General features: G+C 47.6%; 10 protein-coding genes across 10 annotated transcripts; 4 read left to right on the forward strand and 6 right to left on the reverse strand.

The window, feature by feature from the left end:
* Nucleotides 1-146: 146 nt before the first annotated feature.
* MGYG_04196 (peroxisomal NADH pyrophosphatase NUDT12) lies at nucleotides 147-1,509 on the reverse strand (the record flags this gene model as incomplete). The annotated part of the gene is made up of 3 exons (XM_003173976.1): nucleotides 147-844; nucleotides 909-1,352; nucleotides 1,416-1,509. 3 exons carry the CDS (start codon nucleotides 1,507-1,509, stop codon nucleotides 147-149), a joined length of 1,236 nt encoding a protein of 411 aa, XP_003174024.1.
* Nucleotides 1,510-2,079: 570 nt separating this feature from the next.
* Nucleotides 2,080-3,528, reverse strand: MGYG_04197 (hypothetical protein; the record flags this gene model as incomplete). The annotated part of the gene is made up of 1 exon (XM_003173977.1): nucleotides 2,080-3,528. One exon carries the CDS (start codon nucleotides 3,526-3,528, stop codon nucleotides 2,080-2,082), a length of 1,449 nt encoding a protein of 482 aa, XP_003174025.1.
* Nucleotides 3,529-4,692: 1,164 nt separating this feature from the next.
* Nucleotides 4,693-7,089, forward strand: MGYG_04198 (dynamin family protein; the record flags this gene model as incomplete). Its single annotated transcript, XM_003173978.1, has 1 exon — nucleotides 4,693-7,089. The coding sequence occupies one exon, from the start codon at nucleotides 4,693-4,695 to the stop codon at nucleotides 7,087-7,089; it is 2,397 nt and encodes a 798-aa protein (XP_003174026.1).
* Nucleotides 7,090-7,923: 834 nt separating this feature from the next.
* On the reverse strand, nucleotides 7,924-8,595 carry MGYG_04199 (hypothetical protein; the record flags this gene model as incomplete). Its single annotated transcript, XM_003173979.1, has 3 exons — nucleotides 7,924-8,139; nucleotides 8,223-8,441; nucleotides 8,587-8,595. The coding sequence occupies 3 exons, from the start codon at nucleotides 8,593-8,595 to the stop codon at nucleotides 7,924-7,926; spliced, it is 444 nt and encodes a 147-aa protein (XP_003174027.1).
* Nucleotides 8,596-9,016: 421 nt separating this feature from the next.
* On the forward strand, nucleotides 9,017-11,611 carry MGYG_04200 (DNA repair helicase RAD25; the record flags this gene model as incomplete). The annotated part of the gene is made up of 3 exons (XM_003173980.1): nucleotides 9,017-9,044; nucleotides 9,116-9,174; nucleotides 9,287-11,611. 3 exons carry the CDS (start codon nucleotides 9,017-9,019, stop codon nucleotides 11,609-11,611), a joined length of 2,412 nt encoding a protein of 803 aa, XP_003174028.1.
* Nucleotides 11,612-12,594: 983 nt separating this feature from the next.
* Nucleotides 12,595-14,229, forward strand: MGYG_04201 (hypothetical protein; the record flags this gene model as incomplete). The annotated part of the gene is made up of 1 exon (XM_003173981.1): nucleotides 12,595-14,229. The coding sequence occupies one exon, from the start codon at nucleotides 12,595-12,597 to the stop codon at nucleotides 14,227-14,229; it is 1,635 nt and encodes a 544-aa protein (XP_003174029.1).
* A 410-nt stretch (nucleotides 14,230-14,639) lies between these two features.
* MGYG_09044 (hypothetical protein) lies at nucleotides 14,640-14,973 on the reverse strand (the record flags this gene model as incomplete). Its single annotated transcript, XM_003173982.1, has 2 exons — nucleotides 14,747-14,973; nucleotides 14,640-14,670 (listed from the first exon to the last, which is right to left on the reverse strand). Exons 1-2 carry the CDS (start codon nucleotides 14,932-14,934, stop codon nucleotides 14,640-14,642), a joined length of 219 nt encoding a protein of 72 aa, XP_003174030.1. The 5' UTR covers nucleotides 14,935-14,973.
* A 1,371-nt stretch (nucleotides 14,974-16,344) lies between these two features.
* MGYG_04203 (hypothetical protein) lies at nucleotides 16,345-17,283 on the reverse strand (the record flags this gene model as incomplete). The annotated part of the gene is made up of 1 exon (XM_003173983.1): nucleotides 16,345-17,283. One exon carries the CDS (start codon nucleotides 17,281-17,283, stop codon nucleotides 16,345-16,347), a length of 939 nt encoding a protein of 312 aa, XP_003174031.1.
* A 776-nt stretch (nucleotides 17,284-18,059) lies between these two features.
* MGYG_04204 (hypothetical protein) lies at nucleotides 18,060-20,000 on the forward strand (the record flags this gene model as incomplete). The annotated part of the gene is made up of 2 exons (XM_003173984.1): nucleotides 18,060-18,209; nucleotides 18,297-20,000. The coding sequence occupies 2 exons, from the start codon at nucleotides 18,060-18,062 to the stop codon at nucleotides 19,998-20,000; spliced, it is 1,854 nt and encodes a 617-aa protein (XP_003174032.1).
* Nucleotides 20,001-22,999: 2,999 nt separating this feature from the next.
* Nucleotides 23,000-24,020, reverse strand: MGYG_04206 (erp2,4; the record flags this gene model as incomplete). Its single annotated transcript, XM_003173985.1, has 3 exons — nucleotides 23,000-23,446; nucleotides 23,590-23,778; nucleotides 23,868-24,020. 3 exons carry the CDS (start codon nucleotides 24,018-24,020, stop codon nucleotides 23,000-23,002), a joined length of 789 nt encoding a protein of 262 aa, XP_003174033.1.
* Nucleotides 24,021-24,536: the final 516 nt, after the last annotated feature.

Raw genomic sequence — 24,536 nt, forward strand, 5'->3', positions numbered from 1 at the left:
GTAATCAAGTGAACCCCTTTTTCAACCTTTTGCATATTTTCTTTGCAGAGCGTAAATTCCAACCTATGGCCGAAATCAAATCCAAAAAACCAACTAATCTATCCGAACTCCCTGCATTACATTAAATTGATAGCCGAAAGTCGACACTAGATTCTAGGCACATATTGATTTCCCAGAAGCTCGGTGTTCGCAGCAGCCTCAATGAGAAAGTACGCAATAGCTGTGCTCGGTGCTAACCGCAGGCCACCTTCCTTATACCCAGGTGGCGGTGGCGCACCCAGAGAGGATACCCCGGTTTTCAGAGCCTCCTGGACATCAGCAATATCAAACCATTTTGCCTCTTCCAGCTCCGGATCGTGGCTGAGACATACAGTCTCGTCTTCAGGTTTTGCAGTCTGGCCAATAGCACCGATCATAAGGTTGGCTGGGTATGGCCATGGTTGAGTACTGTGAATGATAACGCGGGAGACAATAACACCAGACTCCTCCCAAACTTCGCGGCGGACAGCATCTTCGACGGATTCTCCTGGTTCAATAAAACCAGCCAAAGTTGAATACCAGTGTGGTGGGTATCTTTTTTGGCGCCCAAGCAGCACCTTCTTTCCGTCATGGGATACAACTGCTGCAATGACTGTTGGGTCTGTTCGGGGAAAGGATAGGTTTGAAATTGTGTTGCGAGTATGACAGGGAGGGCGAGACTGATCCGTAGATAATCCAAGGTCAGTTGGAGGGCAGGCTCGTTTTGAGCCTGCATTTGTTGAAATGGTCCGTTGTCCGCATGCTCCGCAGAAAGCGTTGCGAGCATTCCAGTCTATTGTATGCCTGGCTTGAGCATATATAGCGGCTTCAAGTAATAATCCCATCAGTACCTTCATTATTTATTCCTAAAAAGGGGCCTGCTGTCTTACCATCATCCGAGGGCAATGAAGTAATTGCTCTAGCCTTGTTGAATGTGAGAGACTTCGACTCCATAGTCTCAATTATCTTCTTAGCTACTTCCCCCAGCGGTCCATGAGGGGTAACATCAAGGGCAAAATACGGAGTTCCCTTGTACGATCTATACATGAATCCACCATCCTCTGGCTGGGATTCATGTAATCCTAGAAAAATAACCAGGGGAACCATTTTGCCTGAGTTATAGTTTTCAATGATCTCCTTTTCCGGCTTATCGAAGAGGTCTAGAGGTATAATTGACTCAACTTCTTGGTATGACGCATAATATAGCTCCTTGGGGTTTCGAGACAGCGGTGCAAGCTGATTGAACAATAAAAACTTCGCTGAGGGGTGCTTGAGGGCATTTGATATGAACAGGTTGTCGGACCGAAGGAACGATACCCGATTCAAAGGAGAACCTGTGTGGTGGAATCGACGTCAGTGGGTATTGCACGCATACTAGAGAATATGGGTATCCTAACTGGCAAAATAATTGACTGTCTCTTTGCCAAATTTTCTCGACAGCAAGGTATCGGCGTCAACGTGCGCCGGGTTTGGCATAGCGTCTCTAGACATGATGTAAGGGAATGGTCTACTTGGATGAAGAGTGTAAACGATTGATTTGAGCGGGGGATTTTGTGAAAAAAAAAAGGGCGGCCTGATATACGGAGTAAATATCAAATGGTCAGCGATAGTCCAGGCCAACTGCCTCGTATCTGATGCCGTCCTCGTGGGTCCCGGAAGCTACGGGTACGAGGAGCTTCGTCAAATGTAACTGGCTAAGCGGCTATACATTAGTAATCACGCCTTGGGTAAAGAGCTGAGGCGAAAAGAAGGTTGGATTGATTGACTGTCGAATATAAAAAACATATCAAAATGCTCAAGAGGCCCAAAATAAATGTACAGATCCAGCTGTAAATTCGACAAACGCTAAAAAAAAGATCGACATAAACGATCGAAGTGAATATGCATTCCACAGCCGAAAATAGGGAAAGAGGAGTGCCTTGATAGTACATATCAAGGATTGATGTAATATTAGATGGCAAAGGAGATATCATCTTTTGCCTTGTATGGAAGTTTGCGTGAGATTGTTAGGGTTGAAGGGAAGTAAAACCTTGGGCAAAATACCGGCCAGTTGTTAGCGCATTACTCTTGCCAGAACCAACCGCCACTGCGCTTCTTTTCACGCCCATCTGGTGTGCTTCGTTGATTGTCACCCCGACTAGCCACCACCTGGCTGCTTTCATCAACTGCTGAATGCTTATTTCTCGTGACTTCTTCGGTTTCAGTATTTTCTTCTCGTCCGTCGGCAAACCGTTTGCTGACAACTGTTTTGGTCTTTATCGACCCATCAGGCTGCATCACGCGTTGTGTGGTGGTGACGCTGGAAACTATAGGTTGAAGTAAATCTTTGTTAGTCCGTGATGCTGTGCTCCTAATGACGGCAGAATCAGCAATCGCTTGGCGATCATCTGCACGCTCCATTTCTTTCTCGCGGAACATCTCTCTCCACTGTAGCTGTAACTCTTCGAGCTGCTGGCGCTGTTGCTTTCGCTCTTCAAGTATTGCTCTTAACAACGGACTTGTTTGTGAGATATCGGTACCGTGATTAACTTTGTGAAGGAAGCTATCGTACAGATCAAGCTCTGAGAACTGATTGCCCTCCTCACTCGCCTCATTTTTCTGCGACGTCCTCTCATGGTCAGGAGAGGTATCATTGGAGGCGATATGTTGGAATTTGAAGTAGTCACCGTCACCGTCGGGTTGATTGATGTGAGACCAACCGTCACCGAGGCTACCGCGCTGGATTAAGCCTGCAAGCCAGGACTTTCTAGATTCGCGCGGACGTTCCTCCCGGGGATCCCTATCAAGCATAGGTTTCCCGTTTTCAATACGGAGTAAATCTTCGAACGCTTCCCGCCACTGAGGTTCTCTGAGGCCTCTGTGCTCATGGGAGGGGGCTAAGGAGCTAAACCAAGAGGACGAGGCATCATCCTGATATCGTTGGCGTAACTGCCGCTGTCGTTCCAGCTGGAGGGGTGAATAAGGGGAAAACATAAGGTACGAGATTGGCCAGCCCGCGGAAGTTGAGGGAGCCATAAAGTCTAAAATAAACGGCCCATGCAAATGGGCCGTATCTCTGAATAGAAAAGAAGGATCCGTGGGCCACGCACTGTCGAACAAGGCATCGAATGCTGAGGCAGGGATAGACTGACTCGAGTACCTTCGATGTTGTTCAGTGCTAGAGGGATTAGCCCCAAAGAGCCGCTCATCATACCCTCCATGAGACGGGGAGAAGTCATCGTTTGAATTGCAATCGCGGCATTTGTGGCGATGATAACAATCGTTATCTGAGCTGTCTCGGCGAGCGCTTAGCGCCTGGCTCAACTCTTCGTCATTCATACCGAGCCAGTCTTTTGCGGGCGGAAGAACAGCGGAGGGGAGCCCAACGACGGATTGAAGGAAATTTGAGAGCTGCTTATCAGCATAACGACGAAAGGATATAAACGGGTTCTCTTCGTCGTCTCCGGCGCCGCTGCGGCGACCGCCATGAGGGCAGGTCTGGCTGCGATCACGCCCCGAATCCGACGCCATCGTTAATGGTTGACTTGACCGGCTCTCTCCGTGTAGGCTCAAGTTCAATTTAAATATCGACCTGGTTGTGTGCTGCTGATTAGCTATCTCGACCTCTTGTGCCGCTGTTGATCGCGAAGTTGTCAAGAGGACAAACAAAACAAGCCAGCGTTTGAACGGGTGACGTCGATCCTTCCACGTGACGTCATGTGCAAACTCTAATATTAGATAAGCGTTAAACCTTGAAATATGTCAGGTGACTTAAGCCTCAGCCGCAGGAACCGCCGCTTAGTTAGCATCCGGAAAAGGCAAAAACCAACGACATGTTTGAAACAAGCATCAACCTCACCAGGCGGAAGACGAGCAAGGAGAAGACGACAAGGAGAAGGAGGGAAAAGAAGACGCAGAGAGCAATACACGCAGAATTTCCCTCAATGCCGAACGAGATTTAAATTTGCCAGCAAGATCTGTTTTCGGTTTCTCCGGCATGCCGGCGCTCTCTTTTTTCATCAGGCTCATTCACACGCCGATCCCCTGGATGCGGAGTTCAACGTTGACACAGTGCTGTGATGCTAGGGTGGCCCCTGAAAACTTCAGTCTGTTGCTCAATCCACAGGTTGGCAGCTAAGCAAAATGGGTCTGTCCTGCGTTAGCGTGCCATGCGCTGGTAACGCCTAGGCCTATCTTGCGCACAAAATGATGCGGAGTCGGCACATCTCGGGCCATTGCACTGTTTCGGTTAAGGCGCCCCTAACGGCGAAGGGATGCCCCTAGTTGCTTCAATGTCGACAGAGCCAGACTGCGTTAGATTCTCCGTTCCACCATGGCTATTTTTGAAAAAAATCGACGACTAGGAACCCGCGGGTATTGGTATTAATTGGTTCACAGTGCTCGCTTTGACAGCAGAAATATATTCTCGATATCGTTCCCAAATTGCCACCCTGCATACTGATATGGTTTCACATATAACATCGAAGCGAGGCAAGCCTAGACTTTTACTTTTGAGGGGCGGGATTTCCGTATAACCGGTAGCTTGAGGCAAAAACAGGATATCCAGTGCTAGCTTGGGCTTATTGATATTTAGATGGCTCTCCCTTCGTCCGCAGTTACGTTCTTGTCTGTCTATAGAGAACGCTGAAGCTCTTTCAACCTGGCGGTCTTCTTGTCCCGTTTACGCTGCCAACGATGGGCCAAAACGCCATGAAGTACGATGGTTTACCCGTCAATCTCTTACAATCCCAGGAACAGAATGTCCTCCTCGAACGTCTTGATGAATTACGTCGGCTAGGACTGCATCATCAAGTCTTCTCTCACACCCTCGTTATCTGCGGCGACCAAAACTCCGGCAAGTCAGCGGTATTCGAAGCCATCACCGGCGTCCCTTTGCCAGTCAACAATGGAGTCTCAACTCGGTTCGTCGTGGAAGTGGTTCTTCGCAGAGCAACAACTGTCGGCACACAAATTAAGATCCGCCCCGGACCAAATGCTTCACCAGATCACAAAAGCAAACTTGGGGTATTCTCTCGCTCGCACGACTGGCTATCGGATATACCCAGGCTCTTCTCGGAAGCTCGTCTAATCATGGGCCTTACTCGCGAGGGAAGCTATTCAGAGGACGTCCTACAATTAGAGATGTCCGGCCCGACACTACCCAATCTTACAGTCGTTGACCTGCCGGGTTTGATGTATCTACCCCGTGATAATCAAACTACCGCGGACATCGCAGTCGCCAAGAGCCTCACCCTAACCTACCTACAAAACCCACGCAGCATCATCCTTGCTGTCATTTCTGCAGAACGCCAGCTCTCAGAGCAAATGGTACTACCCATGACAAGGAGTTCTGCGGCTCGAACACTGGGCATTATTACCAAACTTGACCGCCTAGACCCTGACGCCTCTACTATTGCCAAGGCATTTGACCGCGTCAAGCAACAACATAACTCGCTTCAGCTTGGATGGCATCTACTACGGAATTCGGATAGCGAAGGAGCCGAACGGCCCGTGAGGGTTAGCCGTGATGACGTCGAGGAACTCTTCTTTGCTACTGCAACACCGTGGAGAACTCTGCCTCTTCAGTTCCTTGGCGTTGGTGCTCTTCGGAGTAGGATCCGTAAAATATTGTTGGCGGAGGTCAAGCGTCACCTTTCTGTGCTTAAGTCAGATATCAATATCGATCTTGATACCCATCGTTCTTTATACGAAAAGCTTGGAGCTTCACGTAACACGACAGTGGAACGTCGCGTGTATCTGGCCAGAATAGGGGAAAGGTATCAATCCCTTACGAAAGATGCCATTCACGGGGAATATCATGACCCATATTTCAGATATCGTCCAACTCATTCTATACGGCGGTTGCGTGCTACGATAAGTAACTGGACAGAAGAGTTCTCTCAAGATATGAGAAGGCGTGGTCACAGTTATAACATTTATGATGATGCTGAACACACAGAAGTGCCTCCACGGACGAAGGATGGACCGCAGCCTGTGACGAAGAGTGAATTTATGAGCGGACTTGAAGAGTTTGTAAAACAGAGCAAGGGCCGCGAAATATCAGGTCTAATGAATGCCCAAGTTGTTGGCGAATTGTTCATTCGATACTCTCTTCGATGGAAGGAAATTGCTAAGGCTTATGTCTTCCAGATGTGGGCAAAAATCAAGCAGTTTCTTACCGACCTTCTACATCATATTGCGGATGCCAGCTTTGGAGAAGCTTTGATTCACAAAATATTCAATATCGAAATGGAAAAAAAATTGCAGAAACTGCAAGAAAAGATTGACGAGCTCGTGGCTCCATTCAAAAGGGTCATACCGACAATCGTTGATCCGGAGCTTAATATAAGAATCTCTCAGATACGGAGAGCAGCCAATACCGGTATCAAAGCTATCAGTATTAGCGCAATGCACTCAGAGATATTGGACTGTATGCTGGCGTATTATTCAGTATCTCTCAACAACTTCATCAACAATATTGTGAGCCTGGCTGTTGAAGGCTGTCTTATCGATGGTTTGGAGGATATGATCACACCGTCTAAATTCGTTCAGATGTCTGACGATGAAATCGAAGATATTGCATCCGAGTCTCAAGATGTTAAACTCGCTCGATCAAGGCTTGAGAAACAGGTTCGCATGCTTGAACTCGCTGCAGCGGCCTGTACTCGCTGTGAGCTTGTCGCTCTCGAAGCTACGTCGGGTGCCAACCGAATTTCCACTGAGTCGAAGGACAGCGAGAAGACTATTGGCTCTGGAGCATCATCTCCATCATCTACCACATCGGGATCGGACACTGAAAAATTACAAGTGCGACAGGAACCTCATTCCGCATCCTCTGGTAGGCAAAATAGTAATGGACAAGGCAGCATGCTGAGGGCATTTCCCTCGCAATCCACACACCCGGACAAACAACTGCTCACCAGCGCAGTTTACAGACCTCCAACTGCAGGTACGCATCCGGCCAATGATAAAACGCTTTCGCATTCCTCATCCCGTGGTGAACTCCGGCGGAGCGACTCAAAATCCAAATTTGGAAAAATTATTCCGAAAAAACAAGTGCCGAAACTCGCCTCTTCGATTTCTGAGGAGTAACTGCATGACATCGCATTCCAGGCGCTTCATTCTTTATCAATGGATTTATACCTTTCTTTCTCTTTAAATTGATACCCTTCCAGAACGGCCAATTTCAATTTACTTCAGGTCCTTCTGAGCTTCTTATGAGCCTCTTCCGCTTGTTAAAGGAAGATTAATGTTTGATTCTTAATGTTTCCATAGTTTTTGAATTACTAGCCGACTTCTGATGATATTAAGGGGAACTATTGCGGCCAGCCGGTATTTAACATGTTATTGTAACCTAATAGTTAGATACCCGTTCAATACGCTGCCACTTATCTCTTCTTCTCTGTTGGATACAAATAATGCTGCGGCTTGTTGTCTGTGTTTGCATTCTGTGTTGCATTTTGGAGTTTTGTTACATATTTTTTTTTCAGTCCTTCTGTTTATCATTGTATAATTCTTTTCGCTTAGAGATACCTAGGTAGTTAGGAATTACGGAGTAGTGATTTGGTATATCTCAGCAGTCTTTGTTGCTTGAGCTTCAAGCCTGATCTATATATATGATTACTACTACTAGGTATTAAGTATAACTACTTGTCCTATCCAATAAATATAATATAAACCTGAGAATTAATTGATGGCCAAAGCTGAAATCATCTAGTATATCATATGCATCCATTAATTCCTTAGACTTTCTACATATCTTAAGGTTCAACTTATTTAATATTCTTCATTCATCATATTGTTTTAAGGGAACAGATCTTGCTTTTGACCATAGAAGCGAATAATGCAAGTGCATGCCACCAAATATATTACAGTGCCACTACGGCGGCATACCCGGCCAAGGGTATGCAGAGTACTTCATGCTAATCAACTGAAACGGTCACCCTTCCTCGATCTAAATACCTCAGCGGCTTCGTATTTCCCTTTCTCAGCTAGACGCTGCGCATCGGTTTCCGGCTCATGTCTCGTAGGGGCTGGGTCATGGCCTAATTCGTCACTCGGACTATATGCATCGTCCTTTTGCGATCCGCTGTTTAACTGCCCTGCTCGGGAAATCGTCGTCTTTGACTGTTCAGCCGCCGCCTTTAGTGACGACCAAATGCAGGTTAGTGAAGCGCAAGAGTCAATGATTTTTCGGCATGGAGGAAGTCAATTTGTGTCCGTACCCGTGCTGAAGCTTCAGCTTTAGCCATTTCATCTTTGCGTTTCTGAGTAGCGTCAAATCTCGTCAATCGGTCGGCGTTTATAGAACGTTTGGCGAAATAGTATGCGCCGCCGCCAGCTGGTAGTAACATAGCATTGGTTATCTTCCTGTTTGAGGTATGCAAAAGCAAAGGGGATATCACCAGGGAGCCATACCAACACACAGCGCTCCCCATCCAATCCTAGGTATATCGAATATGTTTAGTCGTCTCTTAATCCATCCAATTGATTTGAGGGTAGTCAGTACCAGGTTGATCTGATCTAAACACCACAGAATTAGTGTCCTTGGCTTCAATAAAGAATAAAACATAGCAGATATCTACTTACGGTATTCATAATTGAACTGAAAATAATATAACAAGGCCGAAATCACCAATCTGTTGGCGTCGTTGATCTCTATAAAAGCCAGCCAGCTTGTCTCCAAAATTCTTTGGCAGAAATTCGGTTTTAATTCGGGATGTACGGAGTAGGGTAGGTTTAACTAATTAGTCATGCTTAGTAATTTAGTCATGTGACAGTTATCTTGATAGGCAACTATGGAAGAAGATTTGAGACTCAACATCGTCATTGCCTTGCTCATGACTGACTGATTATAACTTGCAAGTCGGCACCACTGGCCTGGTGCTACGACAAAACAGACATAGGAACGATAAAAGCTCGAGAAAATGGTTTAGGTCTCTGGGCTCTCTTTTATCGGACATACAGGACCTCTGAGAGACAGCTCTTTTGAGCTCTCTGGCTAGGGACAACCGGAAAAATGCCGCCAAAGAGAAAGGCGGTTGAAGGTACATAATCCCAACGGACCAAGCATTTGATGTAGACGAATAGAAAACTGATAAGAACGTTTGGTACCTAGGTGCTAGAGGGCGAGCGTCGAAGCGTGCAACGCCGAATCCTACTTCAACACCTCAGAGTGTAAGTAGCGATGAGTATGTTGAGCCTGAGGGCAGTGATGGCGAAGGGGATAACTTGAAAGGCATGTTCAATTCGGATACTACCTTGCAATTTTCTGGCAAAAATCTAATAGCGGTATATTGAATTAGATGTCGTGGAGAAATTTACTTTGCAATCCTACAGCCAAAAGTCACAGGCTGCAAAGCAGGATCCGCATTTTGGATACAAAGATTTCTCTTCCCTTGCACTGAAGCCTGATCATGCGAACCGCCCTCTTTGGATAGAGCCTCTCAAAGGGACCATTACACTGGAGAGCTTTTCTCCATTAGCATCACAAGCTCAAGATTTCTTGACAACCATTGCTGAGCCCTTATCACGACCCACGCATCTCCATGAATACCGGCTCACAGGCAACAGTCTTTATGCTGCTGTGTCTGTTGGACTTCTCCCTACAGATATCATCAACTTCCTTGACCGGTTGTCGAAAACTCCTCTCCCCGAATCTATAAAATCATTTATTATCAATTTCACGAAATCATATGGAAAAATAAAGCTGGTGCTGAAGCATAATAGATTCTTCGTGGAAAGCTCTGATACCGCTACTCTACAGATGCTCCTGAAAGATGAAGTTATTGGACCACAGAGAATAGAATCTTCGGAAATTACACAGCAGGCGGCCCCAAAAATGGGAGGCTTGGTAATTCCAGGAACCAAGGATGCAGCTATGATGAAACAGGCACCAGAACAGCGTGCAGCCCAGATGTCAGAGCGGCCTGCACAGCCAAACGAAGATGACATTCTAGTGAACTTGAGAGAGGAAGACGATGACGAAGAACAAGCTCAGGTGCACAGCTTTGAAATTCCAAATACAGCAGTGGAGTCAGTCAAGGCTAGATGCCAGTCTATGGGCTGTCCAGCACTGGAGGAATATGATTTCCGCAATGATGAAATCAACCCAACTCTGGACATTGACCTCAAACCCATTGCACAAATTCGAAGCTACCAGGAGAAGAGTTTAAGTAAAATGTTTGGTAACGGACGAGCAAAGAGCGGGATTATTGTGCTTCCGTGTGGTGCTGGAAAAACGCTGGTCGGTATTACAGCAGCATGCACTATCAAAAAAGGAACAATCGTCCTCTGCACTAGTTCCATGTCTGTTGTCCAGTGGCGGAATGAATTTATCCGATGGTCAAATATTGACCCGAGTGACATCGCCATCTTCACATCAGACAACAAGGAGAAGTTCCGACGGAGTACAGGTGTGATTGTATCTACATACTCTATGGTTTCACAAACCCGAGCCAGATCTCACGATGCTGAAAAGATGATGGAATGGCTGCAGTCTCGCGAGTGGGGGCTGATGCTATTAGACGAAGTCCACGTCGTGCCCGCCTTCATGTTTCGAACAGTCACATCTGCAATTGCTACGCAAACCAAGCTTGGGCTGACAGCGACTCTTCTTCGAGAGGATGACAAAATTAAAGATTTAAACTTTTTGATTGGACCGAAGCTCTATGAAGCAAATTGGATGGAGCTTGCAGAGCAAGGCCATATTGCCAAGGTTCAATGCGCAGAAGTGTGGTGCCCCATGACCACCGAGTTTTATACTGAGTATATGCGTGAGAAGTCCAGGAAAGCCGCACTTTTATATATCATGAACCCCAGGAAATTCCAGGCCTGTCAATTCCTGATTGACTACCACGAAAAGCGAGGTGATAAGATTATTGTCTTTTCGGACAATGTCTTTGCACTTGAACGATATGCTTTGAAGCTGAAGAAGGCGTACATTTATGGTGGAACGCCGCAGAATGAACGTCTGCGAATTCTTGAGAACTTCCAACATAACGATCAAGTGAACACGATATTCCTCTCCAAGATTGGCGATACGTCTCTCGATCTGCCGGAAGCTACCTGTTTGATTCAAATATCATCTCACTACGGCTCTCGTCGACAGGAAGCCCAGCGGTTAGGACGTATCCTCCGAGCTAAGCGTCGTAACGACGAAGGTTTCAATGCCTTCTTCTACTCCCTTGTGTCAAAAGACACAGATGAAATGTTTTACTCTTCTAAACGTCAAGCTTTCTTGGTTGATCAAGGCTATGCATTCAAGGTGATCACCCATCTGCAAGGGATCGAGAATCTCGAGGGCCTTGCGTACGCTACGGCTGAAGAGCGCCTGGCGCTACTAGCTGATGTAACACTTCAGAACGAAACCTCCGCTGCTGTTGAAGAAAATGCTGATGATTTGTTCAACGACCGGACGGCCGGAGGGAAATCCCGTGGTAGTAAGAAGGGTGTGCGCAGGAATGCTGCAACCCTTAGCGGGCTTGCTGGAGGAGAAGATATGGCTTATATCGAACATAACAAGAGTCGAAATAAGCAGTTGAAAGAACGCAGCTCGTTCTTTAAGAAAATTGATCGAGATCGGGCGAAGAGGAAGAAGATGCTAGAGCCATAGAACTTTGATGTATAAAAAAGGGATGATTCCCATTTCTTCTTTGGGTATGAAACTATTATAGCTTAACAGCATGAATCTTGTCTCGAGAGTCGAAACTATCTATGTATAATCAGTTTTCCGATCGATCGAGTGTATAGGTCGTGCCATTTTTGACTGTCCGCCATAAATGCTCCCTGGAACCTTCGCGGAGACTGACGTGCATGTAGTTTGTAAATGTGTCCCGAGAATCCTATCCTTGTGCTGCTGTCCAAGAAGCAATCTGTCGATCTTCGCGTCATACAGATCCTAGCGTACTCACTCGAACCAAGTTTTTGAGATCTTCTCTTGCAGCGTGTCTGAACCCTTCGCTGGTTGGCTGAGGGGTCGCTAATGATACGAGATATCAGCGTGCAACCTCGTTGATACTGATACTAACCGCTACGTCCAATTATTACATCGTCGCTGCAGCTCGATTAAGCCCCTTACCCCATAGGTTTATCTTAGGAAGCTCGTGAAGGGCAATTCGGATAGCACGGCTTATACGGAGTATTTATCTAACTAGTTGTCACCTAAGATATAGGTAATCACATATTTAAGTAGTTAACCATTCAAGTTGCCGCCGATGTCATCCTTTTTGACTCGTATATCTAACTTCCAAACGGCAACAAACCAATTAGTTAATGCATCAGCAGAGCAAAAGGATCTAGCAATGAAACAAGAATAAAGATAAAGTTGACAGGGTGGAGCAGGAAATTTTTACGAGATTCAACGATTGGGAGCCAACATGATCTCGGACTTCTCAACGGAGCCTCCCAAGGGATTTGTGGATAATTAACTAACTAGCGGTTCGTTTGGAGTCGATTTAAGTGCCGCCAATGTCATGACATCTCCGTTATGGCCGTTAGTTAAATAGATACGGCCCAGTCTGGTCGATATGCATCTTGAAATGATTTCATACTGGCATTTCTAGCCATCTGTAAGAGCATTGATATCAGAAATAACAAATGCCGGCCTCGTCTTCTTCGGAGAGTCCTCGGCTGAAAGTCTACCTTGCTTGGGTGGACATTTGGCTCAATGCATCTGGCAATAGAGATGATACCCAAAAGCCTCCACCTATGGATGTTGATGATCTATCGTCCCTCTTTCAGGATTCAAGCTTGAGCAGGGCCCTAGATCCAGCTCTCCTACTCGCGGCAGTAACATCATTCCAGCAGAGGTATCGGAAAGGTGAGATAATTCTAGCTGGAACACGGCCACCGTCGTGTGAAGATACGGACTTGCTGTCAGAAAGGTACAACCCCCGCGTTCAGTGCACCTGCGATGGTATATCGCCCATGTCATCCGTCAAGGATGCGAGCCTTACAAACGTAACCGCCTGTCGATCCATTGAGAAGATGCTTGTGGCTCAAAGGAATGTGATCAAACGAGACCAGGAGTGGAATGGACATGGCCTCTTCACGGCGGAGAAACTGCGAGGGGCGGTTGAAGAGCTGATCTTCTGCAACTTTGATATGCAGGGGAGTCCAACCATCTGTTCGGGTGCGAGTGCTGCGTCTATCACTCCAATCAAGGCTCCCGATCGTCGACCAAACCCCTTGTGTGACAATGCTCCTCGCATTTTCAATAAATATTTCCCCACGTCTGAGAAAATAAAGCTGTGTGCGGATGCAAAATACTTTTACGCAATGGCCTGTGGAGGCAGTCCGGTGGACGAAGGCATATTGCGCGCCATAGCAGATGCTGGGAATGACGTTTTGATTGGAGATTACTGTGAAGCAGCCACGGAGGAAACCCTCAAGATCTTACAGAAGAATGGAGCTGCAGCCGTTGCCTTTCTGAAAGCCTGCAACCTGGCGGGAATCGTCAGTAGCTGGCAGTTGGATATCCTAGCAGCAGCTCATATCCAGTTCCGAGTCCTCGGTTACTATCGCAACCATGCTGTCTCCAAGATACCAGGAGGTTTATATGGTAGTCGGATGACACATCTGACTACACAGAGGCATATCGACATCGCCAATGCAGTTGGGATTGTGGCAGCGTCTCTGGCGACAGGCCAGCGGATAAACGAAGCGGAATATATGAAGCTCTCCTATGGAACGACGCTGGTAAACGACCTTGTCGACCTCCGAAGTGATACGATGCGCAAACAGCGCGAGAACCCAGTTCTCCGCGGCGTTAGAGGGTCGGCCTGTCAGTACCTCAAGGAGAAACTTCTAGAGTGCATAATCTGCGCCAGAGAGCTGATTGAATCAAAGAAGCTGCTTGCCATGGTGACCATGGCCTTCTGTAACTGGACTGTCATGGCTTCCCACCATAAGTTATACGAGCTAGTCCATGGTGTCCGCGAGGGCACTGCAATCGCACAGTGCGAATATGACAGCCTCGACGAGCAGTATGACCGGCTGCTCGAGGCTCTGCAGCCATACGGCTCGCTGGGGTCTGGTGGACCGCTCTGGGAATTGAAGCGCATGGAGCTGGACAAACTGTACCACGGTTATCGGCGGTCTCCAGAGTCGCATTCAGCCTGGTTAGCTGATATGGTAAGGCTGCTGCTGAAACCGTCAACGTTCAGGAGGATCGTAGATGTGGTGCATTACTCCTGGACAGACGATGTAGGTGAGGTCGATTACTGTCCGTAGCCGTCGCTTTGGCTGGTAGCAACAAAAGCAACCAGTTACCAATGGGATAACTATAGAATACGCTATCAGGAGCTCCGAACTTGACATTATATATTCAAAGCTTTGTTGTTAATTAAGGGTTGAATCCTCGCTTTAACAATCAACTAGTAAGCTTTACTGATAGAGTTTATAAAAGTATTTTTAGAATTTCCCCTTAATACAAGCAAAGGCCATCTCCCGATAACTAGATAGGGGGTAGAGGGAAAAAGGCGATAAGTCTACCGCCATCCAGCGCTATTGCAGCGTCTAACAGCCGCAGCGCTTCAGATTTGTGCTGCCTTATAATACCGAACGCCTTTTCATGGTAATCATAACCTGCAGATGCAAAAGAGACAAAGAAAACCGATACAATGAAGGCCGTGAACATGGCCTCAGCGAGAATGGAAGCAGAGAGGAGGATAACTAGGTACCCGTTAGTTAGGGCCAGTCATATAACTAACTAGCTAACTACTCCAGGGAGGTGAAGCATAGAACTCACGTATCTTGCGGAGGCTCGTCCAGCTTCCTCCTCCTCGAGCTCTCCAGCGCCGGCGGGATAAACGGCAGCAGGACTCCAGAGACAATGCACGACGCGGCCAGATATCGCTGGGCCCTGGTCTCTGGCCTTGGTGCTTGAGCAGAAAACCGCCGAAGCGAGGTTCGAAGAATGACCGTGGGCTGGTTCATTGTAAGATAGACAGACGGTGGCGTGGTTAAGGAGGCCGGCTAGTTATATCTTGTAACTAACTAGTTAGGAATTACCCGCTTGTAGTTCGTTCGGATGTTCAATGTTCAACGATATCCAAATAGATGACTGTAACTGTCAAAGAAGAGCATGTCCACAGAGGATCAGACGCAGCTTTAAATAGACTTGAGCTGCCTCTGCAACCTCGTGGCATCTCGAGCTGCTTCACCTTCGGCGGTTCAGGCACGCCCAGTCGGGAGTTTGGGCGGCAGGCGCTAGATCCACGGCTCTTCCGCATCGCCGAACCATCCAGGGATCGTGCATGACGCAAAGATGGCCAGATGTCCCGTCGCGTGATGGGATTGGGTCGGCAACGGGGGAAGCCGTGACCTCATTTATGGGCTCACTCGGCGATTCTCAAGCCTATTCGTGGCCGCCGGGCGATGTCTAAGCTGTAGCTATGCTAGGAATACTGAACCACGCAATTAACTGCTCAGCAATTCCCCGGGAGGTGGAAAAGCTTCCCCGGAAGACACAGTCTCGTTAACTTTGCTCTGTTTCTTGAAACAAAATGTTTCGTTTCTACTTTACACTGCCTTGTAGAAAGCGCCTATTTGCTTGGATGCCCCCTATTCCCTTCTCCGGCTTACGAGGAGTCTCTTCTCCACTATGTTACAGTGCGGAATATGCTCAGATGCCCTTGCTTCCCCCTGTATACATGGAGAAAGTTCTAACCTTCCTATAAGACCTCTTCTTTCAGAATATCCTCCTACTTCTAACAGCTCTTTAAGGGGATTCAGAATAGCTTTTGCTTGCAATAAATTCTATTTAGCTCATTATTTATCTATAGGCTTAAAGTCTTCTTGAAGTTTTGGTGAACGTTGGCAATACGTTCATATGTACTCGACCTGGTTGTTCGTAAATTTTCCCCGTGGACCCCCTTCCAATCTCTCTACATGCCGTCACCTGGCCTGCGGAAGCATTCTGGAAATCAGCATAGGAGGATGCAGTAGATATTTTAGACTGGGTTGATAGGAGTTTCTCGAGGGTGTTTTATCGTGTTCGGGCCAGTCGTGCTCGAGGTGCTGGTCCTTTTCAGCCGCAATCTACTGATCATCCTATCCAATCCAGGGGCGTTTGAGTCTTTCGAGGTATCATATTGGTGGATCGAGCGCCCAAAATCCCCATCACCAATATTGTCCGACATGGTGTAAGATTGAAGTACCGGATTTGAGGGGGATCTGGAGGCAAAATTTGTGGTTGTGCAGAGGTGTTTTATAGCTAAAGATTAATGACGCAGTAACTGTATGTTGATTTGTGTGTTGTTTCGTGTATTGATCGTGTGTTGCATCCCACGCCTGCTCTACAGGAGGTTGAAAGGGCCTCTGCCAGAGTACTTGAGTCATAGAAACTTAGAATGCAGCTTCGACAGCGTTGATGAACCGGACCGGAAGCTCAAGGAGAGACTTATCAGCTGCCCCCTCGAGTATGTTGTTGCTTGTTTCAATGTACCGGAGTCGAAATGCTGACCACAGATCAAGACTGGAGGTTGGACGTGGATAGAAAGGGTCATTTTTAACAAAAGCCCTAACTGCTTGATCGACCCCTTGGCTATCCAGTGAGATGTCGTTACAGCAGTCAAAGTCGAGGATCCATAATGTGTGTTCCCCAAGGCAGTTCGATATTACTGTTGACTTTGAGTTGTTCCGTGGTGGTGCCAGGACAAACTCCACATCGTTGGCGTCAGTCTTGCCTATCCAATGAAGTATTGCCAGAGTCTCTGCCATCAAGTGAGAGTAGGTGAGGAGGTCAGCGGGCGGTATCTCAAGTTCCTGCATCTGGTCGAGGTGCAGTGGGAAGTTCCGAAGAGAGAAAGCCATGAAGGGTGACTTTGGCCGTGAGCTGAACCTGCATCTTCCGAGGTATAGGCGTATGAGACAGTCTCTGTTGACATCACTGGCCTTTATTTCCGATATTAGCGGTGCAGGACAAAACTTCTCGATCAATAGTTCTCGGGTCGGCTCGCCAACAGGGGGGATGCGGTCGGATCGAATGGTGTTGCAGGGGGAATATCCATGGGGGAACTTTTCCAAATTCTCAGTCCACCAAGCATCTTCGGGGTCAATGAACTGGTGGCATCTGGGTATGGAGACAGGAGGAGTCTTTTGATATTGCTCCATGGCATTCAGTATGATCTTGTGCATCTTGAACTCCTTCTTGAGGGACCTTCCAGGGCCCCCGTCTTCTCGCTTGAAGGCATCGCCCTGCAGGACAGTATCACTGGGCATTAAAGCCCACACTGTGCCGCAAAATCCAGCACCTATACGTCGAAAACTTGGCTGGCTCTCCATAGTAAGTCTTGATCAACTATATCTATAGTAGTTAATCACTGAAAAATCCTTTTTGTTCATGTAGTTAGTTGAGTAAGAGGTGTGAAATGTCGCGTATGTAACTATTTTATATCTTTTCCATGTGACCATCTAGTTATGACGGCATTCGCTCGAAGTGAGGTCAAAGTCAACTAAAGTGGTTAGTTACGTCACCCAATGACACACGTTAGAGTAATAACTATTAGGTTAGTTATGGATGGGCTGATTCAACGACGAAGCGCACGTTTGTTAACTCGTCAAGCTAACTAGAGAATGCGGGTATATATCGGCAACGCAACACCAACCGCCTCGCTTTGTAGTTAACTGAGATAGTTAATATCCCAGAGGGTAACTTCTGGTCAGGCAGGGTGTGGGTATATACTCTTGAACGGCCAGTATACTGCGTGCTTGTGTATATTGCAATAACCAACTAGTCTTTGGGTTATTACTCCTGGACAAGGGACATAAAGGCCTGATGCCCCAAGAACACCTTAGAGTCGTAGCTAATGGAGTATCTCAACATTTGATTATATATAAGGGAGAATTAAATTATATATAGGGTGGATCACTCAAGAGCTCGCCAAGGAGCCTTATCCAACCACGTGACCATGTCTGGACTTCGGTCTTGGCATAAAAAAGAACTTCGGGAAACGTCAACACGAAAAACGCCGAAAGTCGAGAGACAAGCACAAGCAACACCAGCGCCATCATCGTTACCATCCGAGCAAGCGCCTGAGTGGCTGCACAGCGGCTTCACCATGAGCTCCCATCAGATTGCTGTAGCGAAGGCTTCGTTCTCCGCCGGCCTGCTACGGCCTGATCCGTCGCCAGTCTCCGGCGAGGAGATATCGCGCTTTCACACCGAGCTTGACACGATGCTGTCGCATTGCTCACCAGCACATATCCAGGTTTGGACAATTTAAAGCTCCTTGCATCATTGCACCGGCAATATCCAAGCTTACTAAACTGTTACGCCTTGGGGTTTTTCACACCAGATTTGCAAATCATGGCTTCTAAAACACGTTGCTCCCTCGGCCGTCCGAATAGGGGGATTAGGCAAATACTTCGTTGCGCTGGCAGAGTTCCTGCAACAGAAACCAGCAGATAAACTAGAAGTTCAAAATGGGGCCGGTAGAAAGCGCGGTGCATCTCCGAGGAGAAAGACGTTACACATACTCTACCTGTTGAACGATTTGCTTCACCATACGAAGTATCATGACCCAACACCCACCTCTGCGTTCTCAACGGTAGCCGAGTCATTACGCCCGTACTTGACTACGCTTTTTAGCCATGCTGGAAGCTATAGCCGTGGCGATAACTCCAAGTATCGCAAGCGGGTCGACGATCTTATCAAGCTATGGGAAAGCAATGCATATTATAGCGCGGAATACATGAAGAAATTGAGGGATGCGATTGAAAATTTCGAGGCCATTGGAGACAAGACTACCATAGATGGGGAAGCACATGCTGAGCAGAAAAAGACTGAAACGCGGAATATACCGTATATCATGCCGGCGACCCATGGTGATCCCAATGCGCCGTATTACGAATTGCCTGCAGGAAACATGCTGCCACACATAATTCCGGATTCCTCAGCTGCAATTCGAACCCAGTCATTAAAACCTCTCCAATTTGCCGCTGGCCCCGCTGATGAGTCCCTTGTCAAGGCCGTGAAATCCCTCCTGGCAGAGGTAGACAGGATTTACGATACCAATGAACACGAGTCTCGGGAGTTTACAATAGTAGATGTGGATGAGCTGGGGCAAACTACGACGCGCAATGATATGACGGGGGAATCGCTGGACAGTGGCACATACTACGGCTGGTCTCGGGAGTTTTGCCAAAACATGAAGCAACGCAGGAGCGGAAAGACTCGCAGTAGAAGCCGGAGCGCAAGTCAAAGCATCAGCTCACGGCGGTCAGCAAGTAAAAGGCGGCGGTACAGTGATAGCATGAGCGAAGATGGCAGAGGCCGTTCACCTTCCACGAGCTCTTCACTATCCCGTGCACGTCGACGAAGAGGCTCAGAATCCCGCTCCCGTTCCCGCTCTCGCTCACCTCCCCGTCGATCCAGGGCAGGCCGTTCAGCATCCAGATCAGCGTCGTACTCGCCTAAACCACCTGTATCTCGCGGAGTCCAGTCGCCACCTCCACCTCCACCTCCTCCCTCGCAGCCTGCAAATCAAACCCAAGCACCTTACGTCAATACTCAATTCCCTTTCATAGGCGCGCAGCAGTTAGGTATGCTACCCATAAACCCTGCGCAGCCAGTAATATTTCCTCCGCCAGTTCGACCGCCAAACTATCATGGGCCCTGGCCACCGCCTCCTCCTCCACCGCCAGGCATATCTGCGCCGGGAGGGGGTCCGTTCCCCCCAGCTATGAATATAAACATGGCCATGAACATGGGTATGAATATGAACCTGCCAGCATTCCAGCAAAACCTCCCACCATCGACGATTGGTGGGTCTATGGGCGGACAGCAGTTCATGCCTCCACTGCACCATCAAGGGGCAAACTTCGGTTTCAATCCACCACCGCATCCCCACCAGCAGCAGCAAGGCCACCAAGGCGAGCAGAACCATCAGAGCCAGCAGGGCCAGCAGGGCCAGCACGGACAGCACGGACAGATACATCCAAGAAACTCAAGCTCCAGCCCCAATGGGATGGGTAGATGGAACCAAGGCGGCTGGTCTTGACGAGTTACGTCACTGCATGGAGTTTAAATTTTACGTTTTACTCTAATACCCTAAAATACTCTAATAAATATATGGTCTAGGGGATTCCAAGTGAATCAATCATGAATCAGGCAAAGTATGCAGCAGGCAGCAGGCAACAGACAATTTTCGTATTTTTTTATAATTAAAAATATACATAAATGTCATCATGCGAAGGCCCTTTTCTATGCCCAAGGGTTGTGTAAAAACGGAAAAATTTGAAACTCGGCTATGTATTTTTGGGAACGAGAGACACTCCCAGCATACCAGTATGAGGAGAAAGTAGCCCATATCTAGGCAAAGGTCAAGAATAAAAATGGCCGCAAGCAAACGCAGGGCTGCAATGCTAAGCGTCAGCAAGAATATAACGAAGGGTCTGAAGTGTAGTAAAAACCGAATAATATCAAAGGGGGGAGTTGAGAATTATTTTGGAAGTCATGAAGTAACTTGACCAGAAATAACTAGTCAAAAAAGAAAAAAGGCATTTTCTTTTTTGAGAGAGAAAAAGTGGAAGTTGTCGTGTCGGCGTAATCGGGTTGATAGGAGAGTGAGTGCCTTGTAGGAAGATTCGATATCTGCCTTAACAAGGTACGTTCGAGGTATTATGTCAGTGTGTTTTGACATGGGAGAGGACCGCAAATGGTGCCAATCGTCTCTTCATCTTCAAGAGAATGTGACATAAGTCTCATTAGCTTCTTATGTCTTCGCTTTATGCGCATTCACCAGAGGCGGATATCTCCCGCTATACCGTAGCATACCGTTGACGGCTGTGTCATACATATGTCAGCACCCGGATCGTCTGCCCGGGTGGCTGGTCTTTGCATGATCCAGAGCGTAATCATGCTTCTTTATGGACGGCGGTAACCCGTTCTCTTGTGGGCTATGATGTTTCATGCGATCGCTGTGTTCTGTTTTCTTCGGTTCACCGACCGCCGGTGGTGACTCAGAAGCTCGAAGTTCCTCCATCTGCCGCTGTGTGTGTTCGTACATTACTTGAGTGTACGAGGACAAGGTATGTTGGCGACCCCCTGAAGGACTAGAGATCTTGATCGGAGCAAGTGTATCGTCCATTTCGCTTAACGGTATGAATTTGATATTGGCCTAATGAAGGAGTGAATGATGTAAGACATGTGTTCATATAACTAGCGAAGTGACCGGTCTAAGTGTTGAGAGTATGGAGACGGGATAAGGAGGTTGTAGTATGCTGGTTCGAGGAGTTTAAACTTGACTCTTAGTGGATTATATTTGATAGGAAACGACTCGGACAAGATATCAAATATGAAGAGAAAGGGAGGAACGGAAGGCGAGTTCGCATTTACCAATTAGCAGGAGACCTCCAGCCCCGGTTGTAGATGGTTTATGATACGGGTTATCGGCAGCAAGTGATGGGAAGGGTCGTGGCGGGGATAGGAAAGGAGTATCTCGAAGGAAAGAGAGGGAGGTAACGGATGCATGTATGTTCAATATATATGGTATAAGGTCAGGCTCTCTAGACTAAGACAGCCCCTCGTACTTATTATGGGAATTGATGAAAATTTCACATAGGTGCATCGTCAAATCTGATACAGGGTTGGAGGGGCCATTGCGTCATAGGGAGACGGTTATCAGTCGACGTCTCAGCCCGTTGCAGCTATGTGGCTGGACGAGCCCAGAGTCATGGAGAGCAAGAAATAATAAGAAGGCTGCGCGCCGTTTTGGCCAATGGCTCCAGATTGCTTCAGGCTCAATAAAGGGGTCATAGTGGCGGCCGAAAGCCGGATCCTAATTAATGGAGATCGAAGGGTGGAAAATCATGCGGGACAAGCTCTCGTTATGCACCGTAGGACAGGAATCTGATGGTCCCTAGGAGGCGCATGGATATTGAACCGTGAGATAACTATGTCGTCACTTCGCATGGGGCATCGGGTCGTCTGAGCCAAGTTTTAGAAAGGCCCCCCTTAGACGCCAGCACAGGCGAGCTAGCGTCGGCTTGACAAACTCAAAAGGTGCATCAAGGGACAAGGAAGCCCCCAGGCTCGATCGAGATCCTGCGAAGCTCGTAATTCGTCACAGCGGTTTCGGCTCTCGACCAAAGTGGCGACCGCCCTTCTCTCAACGACGACAATTAGTTAGATATATTATTCCGCATTATATGCCCATAGCGTAGCGAGGTTACAGGTCTAGCCCTGTTCCCCAGCCTGGGTTCCGTCTTGAACGAGGAAGGTCTAGGATTAACACGGAGTACGAGGCAGAGGGCGCTCGTTCCCAGTAGTGGAGAGATGTTATGACATCTTGCCCGTCTCGAGAGACAGGATGGGTACCGGGCGGGTCTCGGGCTTACGTCGGTACAACGTCGGACCACCTGTGGGTTTCTATGGCCAACTTTTGCACCCTGCATGATCTGCTCTCCCATAAAAACGCTAATAAGGGGTGTGGCTAGCTAGCAACGAAAACCTCGTCAGTGATGAGCACCGAACATCGAATTCAAGATTGATTGACGGCAGGCACTTTGGAGAACAATGACGTGCCTGGATTTGGTTGCCACATGGTAAAACGAAATATAACTGATTGATATTTCAAATGAGCAGTAAAAACCGGTGTATACTCAGCTACGGAACCTCGTCTCACCAGGACACGAGGAAGTACGGAGTCGTGCTATTTTGCTGTGGCCGAGGAAGGATGTCATCGGGTTTCCGTGGGCTTCTATTCAAGAGCTGCACGGTGTCGTCACCAGAATCCGAGTTATGGTACCCTAACCACAAGGGTAGTGCAGACAGACTTTGAGGTGTCAGGTGTCAGGGTCTCTAGAAATCTGCCAATGTCGAATCTGTTGTCATAATATTGAGGCTTGTGTTGATGATTGAACCACTGCAGTAAACTAATAATTGTTTGAGATTGGATGCCCTTAAGGTCATCAGTATCTAAGAACCGAGGAAAAGTCGTAGAAAACAATGATCATATAATAAGAAAACACAGTCCAACCATAATGAGAATCGTCGTCGTTATTCGATTATACATAGCCTATTAAACATAGTCAGCATGCCGGCAGCTCGATAAGGCGACGCAAGGGCAAGGGCAAGGGGGGATTGAAGAGGGGGATGGGGAGGGGGGAAGAGGGCTGCATGGGCGATCAATATGCCCAAGGCCGGACCCATCCGTTCATTTATACCTTTCCTAGCACCCTGGAAAAAGAACCTGACAATGAACACCTGGAGGCCGGCCATTGAAATCATCATCAAGCTTTCAATAATACTGAAGTTGAATATTCTCTTCTCGGTGCTCCGCACGGTGCTGAAGTTTCGGTTCTCTCGAGTTCGGAAATACTTCTGGTTTCGGCTGATAGTCGATAGATGACCGCCTAGTCTAAGAATTGTGTCTTCAACGGCCGACGTTTGTTCAGGGGAAGTTCCAGGCTTTGATGGAAGCTGGGTTCGTTCCTCATTCTCAACCTGCACAGGAAGGCTCATCAGTATTCGGTCAAATACGAGGGCTTACGCAAACTCAATTGACGCCCACGGCATTCTGCAACTGGGACAGAAGCGTGCAAAAAAAAAACAAGAAACACGGGGGCAAGAAGATAATGAAGACGAACCGCAATCTCAAAGTCAACCGTCTTCTCCGCGAATGTGGACATCTCGTTATTGAAACAGAAGCGGTATTCTCCCACAGACTGAGCAGTAAAGACAAAATCGCCCTGTCTTTCCTTGGTTCCATCCATGACGAGCTTCTCGCCGGGACCATAAACGGAGAAATCGATGTCAAATGAACCGCCAGATTGCACCTACACACGCACATGGCCACGAATCAGTAAACAGGTCCAACAAGATACGGACAGAAGCACGCCGTAGTGAAGGTCAGCTGGAGACATACAGCGAAGTAAAAGGCAATTTTTGCTGGGGGTTTATCAACCCAGGAGTAGAAGCAGGCCTTCTCAGCGGCATCGAGCTTGTAGGTCAAGGCGGTACCGTAAACCGACGAAACCGCATAGGCGAAAAGCCATACGGCAATAGCTTGGAACCGCATAATGCCTTGCAACCAGAAAAGGCGAGAGTATACGAGTATACTGTGGAATCCTCGAGAGCGAGCTGTTGTCGAGGCCTGGTTGTAGTAATTCGACGTTCCAAGGGGAAAATGCGCTGCGTAAGATGTTGACACTTTTTTAGTGCGTTGTTTGCATTGTTTGCACTGTTAGGTTGGATTACAAGCAACAACAACATATAAAAAGGAGCCAATGATGAGAGGATGCAATATCCAATTCCAGGTGTATTGCAGAGTATTTTATTAGAAAGGGGACCGTCTAACTAAGGACATATGCATTTTCCCGACAGCTTACAGCTGGCCCCTTTAGTTACTATGTTTAGCTATTATGCGGGATGCAAGCAAACGCCCGGAGTCAAAAACCGCATCATTTGCCGCCATCAGAACACCGCCCGTTTAAAAAAGACGATAGATGGATAATAATATAAAACTGGATGGGCGGGAGAATAGAGAGAGTAAGAGAAAAATTTCAGGCCATGGAAGAAAAAGGCAGGACAGTTC

This window comes from Nannizzia gypsea, genomic scaffold (assembly GCF_000150975.2).
Source record: "Nannizzia gypsea CBS 118893 supercont1.3 genomic scaffold, whole genome shotgun sequence".
Lineage (NCBI taxonomy): Eukaryota > Fungi > Ascomycota > Eurotiomycetes > Onygenales > Arthrodermataceae > Nannizzia > Nannizzia gypsea.